The sequence below is a fragment of the Sinocyclocheilus anshuiensis genome, unplaced genomic scaffold (assembly GCF_001515605.1).
Source record: "Sinocyclocheilus anshuiensis isolate Anshui unplaced genomic scaffold, SAMN03320099.WGS_v1.1 scaffold893, whole genome shotgun sequence".
Lineage (NCBI taxonomy): Eukaryota > Metazoa > Chordata > Actinopteri > Cypriniformes > Cyprinidae > Sinocyclocheilus > Sinocyclocheilus anshuiensis.
Window position 1 is genome coordinate 288,093 of NW_015555766.1, and position 6,810 is coordinate 294,902.

General features: G+C 36.2%; 1 protein-coding gene and 1 pseudogene across 1 annotated transcript in view; both read left to right on the forward strand.

The window, feature by feature from the left end:
* LOC107674146 (perforin-1-like) overlaps positions 1-1,482 on the forward strand; it is a 4,793-nt pseudogene extending 3,311 nt beyond the window's left edge.
* Positions 1,483-2,153: 671 nt separating this feature from the next.
* Positions 2,154-6,810, forward strand: part of LOC107674141 (perforin-1-like) — a 5,924-nt gene continuing 1,267 nt past the window's right edge. Inside the window, exons 1-4 of the mRNA XM_016468039.1 lie at positions 2,154-2,208; positions 3,109-3,665; positions 3,801-3,939; positions 4,075-4,292. Coding sequence (XP_016323525.1) covers positions 3,154-3,665; positions 3,801-3,939; positions 4,075-4,292 — 869 coding nt within the window. The 5' untranslated portion in view covers positions 2,154-2,208; positions 3,109-3,153. The remainder of the gene's footprint in view (positions 2,209-3,108; positions 3,666-3,800; positions 3,940-4,074; positions 4,293-6,810) is intronic.

The following is a 6,810-nucleotide window of genomic DNA, read 5'->3' on the forward strand; positions in this document are numbered from 1 at the left end:
CCACATCAATCTCCACTCCATACACCATACTGACAAAGCAAAAACAGAATTGTCACAACTTCATAAATTTATTAAAAATAAAAAACTGAAATAAGTACATTGCATTGCATAACTAAATATTTAGCTGAAGCACCATAACAGCCTCAAGTCTTTTTTTGTTTGATGCGACAAGCTTTGCCCATCAGCATTTTGAAATTATCTGCCATTCTTCACCTCACCTGTTCACCTCTCAAGCTCTGTCAGGTTGGATGGGGGCAGATGCACATTTACAGGTTTCTCCAGAAATATTTTATTGGGTTCAAGCTCAGGCTGTGGCTGGGCTACCTTCCCAGATGCAATGGAATAATTTTAGTTTTTTATTTTTAATAAATTTGCAAAGATGTTAAAAACCTGTTTTTTTGCTTGACAATTATGGCGTATGGAGTGTAGATTGTTGTGGAAAAAAACTAATTTAAAGCAGTTTAACATAAGGCAGCAACAAAACAAAATGTGAAAAAAATGAAGGGGTATGAATACATTCGCAAGGCACTGTATATATTATTATTATCATCATCATTATTGTGGGCAGGGTTCATGCTTTATGTAACTTTATGTTCTTTTTTTTCTTTTTGACAAGGTAACTGGAATCACTGGTGGCCACGCTCAAGACACGGCGCTTCTTTTCTCATCCAGCAATGACCCTGGTGCTTACAATCAATGGCTCTCCTCAGTGCCTGAAAAACCGGACGTGATTTCCTTTTCACTGAAGCCCCTCCATATGTTGCTGCCAGTCAAGAACCCAAAATATGAGCAATTACACTGAGCCATACGTGACTACATACTACAGAGGGCCCTTTGGAGGAACTGCTCTACACCTTGCAAGGCCAGTATTGCAACTAACCTCAAACAGCCCTGTGTGTGCAGCTGTCATAACAACCCTGGAGTAAAAGCAAACTGCTGCCCTGCACAGCTCGGACTTGCTCAGATTAGTGTAACTGATGAAGGCGTCAGGTCTATGGGGAGATTACTTCTCACAGACCGATATGTATGTCAAGGTCCTGAGAAATCATAAGGACTTTCTAGGGGAAACGTCAGTGATTTGGAACCAAAACTCACCAACCTGGAACTGGAAGTTTGAACTCGGCAGCTTTGTTCTCTCTCAGTTTGGGGGTCTTAGATTAGAAGTGTGGGATAGGGACAACAAGTGGGACAATAACCTCCTGGGGGCGTGCAACATACAAAGTAAAAAGCGATTTCTGTCGACTTAACCATGGTTTGCTGTACTACAAGACGGCTGTAACTTGTGGTCCTAGTTTAGCTGGCTCCTCATGCACAGAGTACGTGGGCTCTCCAATGTCCTCCCATCTAGAGAAGATATACGTGTCGCGACATGTCCGGCCCGTCCCAAAAGATGTGCTGGTGAAAATGGGGGTGCTTTAAGATGAGTGCCGCTTTCTGTTTAGTCAAACCAGTGATCCTAAAAGCAAAGCACAGACTTTGTGAAAGCTGAAAATAATGCTTATCATCAAATAAAAAGATATAAAATTAAAATATTAAAACAAAAAATACAAATTTGTTTTGCATCTCAGCATTAGCATTTTATTATTGGTGCTAAATGAGCTTTTTGTTTTCTTTTTGATATTCAGATCTTTGATGTGTTCTGTGTTTTTTTTTCGCTATACTCTCAGCATGCTTTGCAATTACTTGCATGCAGATTTTTGTGGTTAATAAAACAATTATGAAAACAGCAACTGAAGTGATTCTAATAAGTGATTTATGTCATTTTTGGTTGTTAGGGTGCCGAACTGTGAAAAGTGTGTAGGAGGTTTAACGCCACAAGAGGAACAATGTGACTAACAGCAAGACTGAGGCACATTTAACATTTAGTAAAGTTTTGATTTGACTAGTTTAGTCCTACGGTCAAGGTCTACATGCTGCATGTTTTAACAATGCACAGGTCAACGTGTAAATGAATGCTCACATGTTCCACTGACATGTCATCTAGACTCCGTTTCACCACAGAGCATATTCAGCGCTGCAGTGGCTATTTAAGAACACGTAATTCCTCTGAACTGAAAAGCGTACCCTCACTCAGCCCACAATGAGTGTATTTTTTATTGGTAGCACATAACGGTAAAGCCCACCCACAAGTTAAGGTTTATTTCCTACATATAGCCCCTCTCACACATCACTCACAAATGCCTGCTGGATAAAACAGAGTAGCTCAAGGTAAGAAGAGAATTTTACATCACCTTTTAAAGAACATAGTGCTTTTTCTTGCTGCTTAAGCTTGTTATGCCTGTAATGTATTGCAAAGGAAATAAGCAACTGAAATTTGTTCTTTTTTAATATTTATTCCTCATGATCCCTGTAGGCAAGATCCACTAAATTGTCATAATCCTAACTACTATACAATATAGTAAACCTTTTTCCATCATGTTCGTGTGCAGCACACTGTTATTAAAAAACCTGCAGCACATCCTGTTATGACAGTCCTGTTAATATTTCAAAATTAGTGACGTTTTAGAGACTGGATTTTAAATGTAAGGCTTTTTTTAACTTCAGAAGTGTCAGTTAAACGTTACAATTCTATTTGGTAATGATAATTTACTATTATGTCATTTTTTTTACATTATGATTACTATGAGGATTTGGGAATTTTTAAATAATAGTAATACAAATTTAATTAAAAAGCAACTGAAATTTGTTCTTTTTAAGTATTATTCCATATGATCGCTGTAGGCAAGATCCACTAAATTTTCTCACAAATTCCATAATCTTAACTACTATACAATATAATAACACTTTTCCATAATGTTCATGTGCAACACACTGTTATTAAAAAACTTGTCGCACAAAACATCCATCCTGTTATGACAGTCCTGTTAATATTACAAAATTAGTGATGTTTTAGAGACCATACATACCTTATTAAATAAGGTATGTATTTTTATTTATTTTTATTTTTATTTTATTGTAGATAGATGTGGGTAATTGTCTTTATAATAATTTAGAATTTTGAGTGGGAATTTTTGTAGTTTAGTAATTTTCTGTCATTTTTACTCACCATTGAATGTGCAAAGTTTCAATAAAAAACACACACACATCATTTTCATGTTTTTTTCCTAGGAAAGAAGAGCATCCATACACCTTATCTCAATCCATTTTACAGGAATGTGGGCCGAGCTTGTTATTTACCTCTTTCTGCCCATCGTGCAGTCATGCACTAAAGGTAAACCGAATGAATGTGCAGAAGCAAACTTCGCCCCCGGGTCCAACCTGGCCGGAGAAGGATACGATGTGACCAAGATGCAGCGCAAGGGAGCCTTTGTCATTAACACGGACGTCTGGAGGCGAAAGGATAAATCATGCACTCTTTGCAAGAACCCCTACATGGAAGGAACAAATCAAAAGCTTCCTATATCTGTGGTAGACTGGAGATCCAGCAAAAAGTGCAGCATTCAAATATCAAGTTCCCTGTACCAGTCCAGTGAGGAACTGGTCAGCTCCAGCACTTCCTCCATTGAGAACAACTGGGGTGCAAATTTGGATATAGATATACACCAAAATAAAGGCTCATTCGTTTTGGCTGGAACTAACTCGAAGCTTGCAGAGTACTCAATGGAGAAGACCAAAAGAGACAAGTACAATTTTGCCAGTCAAAGTATTTCGTGTTCATTTTACAGGTGTGACATATCAGCTTCCATTGCTTCATGCCTTCCTTGAATACTGAATACTTTTTATTCATGATAAAGGAACCGAAAGAGTCATATTATGCAATCTTCTCCTATTTCTTCTAACATTTCCATGTCTACCTACAGCTACAGGGTCTCCAACAAGCCTGTTCTCCATCCTGAGTTCAAGCGCTCTGTGAAGGAGCTTCCTAAGACATACAATCTTAATTTCAAAAAGCGTTTTTACAAGTTCATTAACACCTATGGAACCCATTACATCACTAAGGTAATTCTAGTTTTATCCTCTTTACAATTTTCTTCACATGTATGGATTACAAAGGCCCAAAATGCTTCAACAACACAACACATGCAAGCCGAATGATTAATCAGAAGTGTCTGTGTTACTTTTTTGTTTTGCCAGGTAACTCTTGGTGGAAGCATACACTCTGTGACCAGTATCAGACAGTGTGAGACCGCTCTGCAGGGCTTAAGTGCAGATGAAGTGAAGGCATGTTTGGATGTGGAGGCAAGTGCCAGCATTCGTGGCAAAGTAGATATGAAAGCAGAAACTAAGCACTGTAATGAAGACATGGACAAAACAGAGAGCAAAAGCAGCTTCTCCAGCCGCTTTAATGACAGGTGGGTTTAAATTATGACGTGTATTGTAATTCATAGCTTGTCATACAGATATTGTCCTTGCACTTCCCCTGTTTTTATGTTTAGATTAGCTCTGCCAACATCTAATGCTCACTTAAAGTAAATCTTTAAAAAACATTAATAAATAACACTGTTAGATGTAATCTTAAGCAAATCTACATTTTTTTATCCATTTTTCATACTGCAAATTATAATGTTGTGGTGCCTAAATTCACTTGTAGCATTTAAAACAACTGATTTTAATTTGTATCTTTTAATTGATCTATTTATTTGTAATATTTTGTATTTTATTTAGATCAAACAGTATAGAATCTTAATATCAGTCATTTATCGGTTATCAGCCACATTGCAAAAAGTGAATTTCTTATTCAGTAGTTTTGCCTTGTTTTCCAGTATAAATATCTAAACATTTCTTTAAATAATTTTCTTACCCCATTGGCAGACTTTTTTTTTTTTTTCTAAAAGTAAATGTATCTTCATGTAACAATGTGTAGATATTTGTACTGGAAAACAAGACAAAAATACTGACTAAGAAATTCACTTTATGAAAATAATTTCATGTTCACTTCAAAAACTATTTTAATCGGCGGCCCAGAATATGAGAAAAAGAAACAAATGCTACATTTAAATATGCTGTACGGTTTATGAGAAGAAATGAGGCAACCATGAGAGTAAGCTCAATGGCCAAGAAATTTCAGCAAAATAATGTGTATGAATTTTGGAAAGAAGTTAAGGTTATTAATAATAGTAAAGTGCCATTGCCAGCTAGTATTGAAGGGGTTGCTGGTGCTAAGAAGATTGTTAAATAATGGAGAAAATATTACGGGGATATATTTAATTGTGTTGAGGCAGGAATTTGATATTCCGAATGATAATGGTGTGATTATTAGACTTGCTGAGGTTAGTTACGCTATTGAGAAATTGGCAGCAAATAAAGCATGCGGCCCTGATTTGATAGCAGCAGAACATTTGAAGTATGCTAGCCAAACATTTTTAGTGTGACTTTCTTTGTTTTGTTTTTCACAGGATTTTTAATACATGCTGTGTTACCTGAATCTATGTTAACAATTTTATTAGTACCAGTTCTTAAAGATAAAACTGGTAAAATATCTAGCGTAGAAAATTATAAACCAATTGCCTTAGCAAGTATAATTTCAAATGTATTTAAACGTATGCTCAAAGAATATTTGGTAACTACGTATAATCAGTTTGGTTTTAAAAGGAAACTGTTAGCAAGTATAATGGGCACAATTCTACAGTATTTATGTGCTTTTTAGATGCCTCTAGGCATTTGATCGAATTAATCACATTAAGCTGTTTATAAAGTTACAAGACAGAAGGGTTTCCCCATATTTGATTAGGATTTTACATTACTGGTAGATACCTCAATCCATACAAGTCAGATGGGGTAGGAATGTATCGACACCCTTTTATATGACAAATGAGGTTTGGCATGGTGGAATATTGTCACCCCTTCTTTTTAATTTGTACATGGATGATCTTTCTATTGAGTTAAATGAATGTAAAACTGGATGTGTAATAGGTGATAGTCTTTTTAACCATCTGATGTATGCTGATGACTCAGTTATTCTGTCCCCTTATAATGCTGGGTTACAACAGTTGCTTCAAGTATGTTCAAACTATGGTGTGCAATATGATATCAAATTGAATACTAAAAAGAGTGTGATTAGGATTGTTAAAACTACAGAGGACCGTAAGCAAAATGTCCCCATTTCTTTAGGTGACCAAGTATTAAATGTGGTAAATAAAATAAAAAACCTGCACTCTAAAAAATGCTGGGTTAAAAAGGGACAAACCCAGCTATTGGGTTGTTTTGACTCATGCGGTTGGGTTGTTTTGGAGTCAACCCAACCGCTGGGTCAAAACAACCCAATAGCTGGGTTTGTCCCTTTTGAACCCAGCGCTGGGTTATATTTAACCCAGCATTTTTTAGAATGTGGGTCACATTATTAGAGATGATTTAAATTATGATGATGATGTGCACCGCCAGTGCTGTAAGTTATATGGACAGGCAAATATGTTGGCTCGTAAATTTTACATGTGGACAGATGATGTTAAAATTGCACTTTTTAGAGCTTACTGTACTTCTTTTTATATGGCACATTTATGGTGTAGTTATAGTAAAGCTAAAAAAAAAAAAAGCTTCAGGTGGCATTTAATGAGGCATTAAGAATTCTGCTTAAACTCCCAAGATTGATAAGTGCAAGCCAAATGTTCGTATCTAAAGTTGTTCCTACTTTGCATGCTGTGTTAAGGAATTATATGTATAGTTTTATGTGTTGATTAAGTGACTCAAGAAATACAATCATAATGGCCTTAAATGATCCCGCATTAAGTGACATAAGGTATTCCTCCTTGTTCTGGAAGCACTGAAATTCAAGGTTGTATGTTTTTTTAATAGTGTTTTTGTAAATGTACACTCTAAAAAATGCTGGGTTAAATACAACCCCGTGCTGGGTAAAATAGGGACAAACCCAGC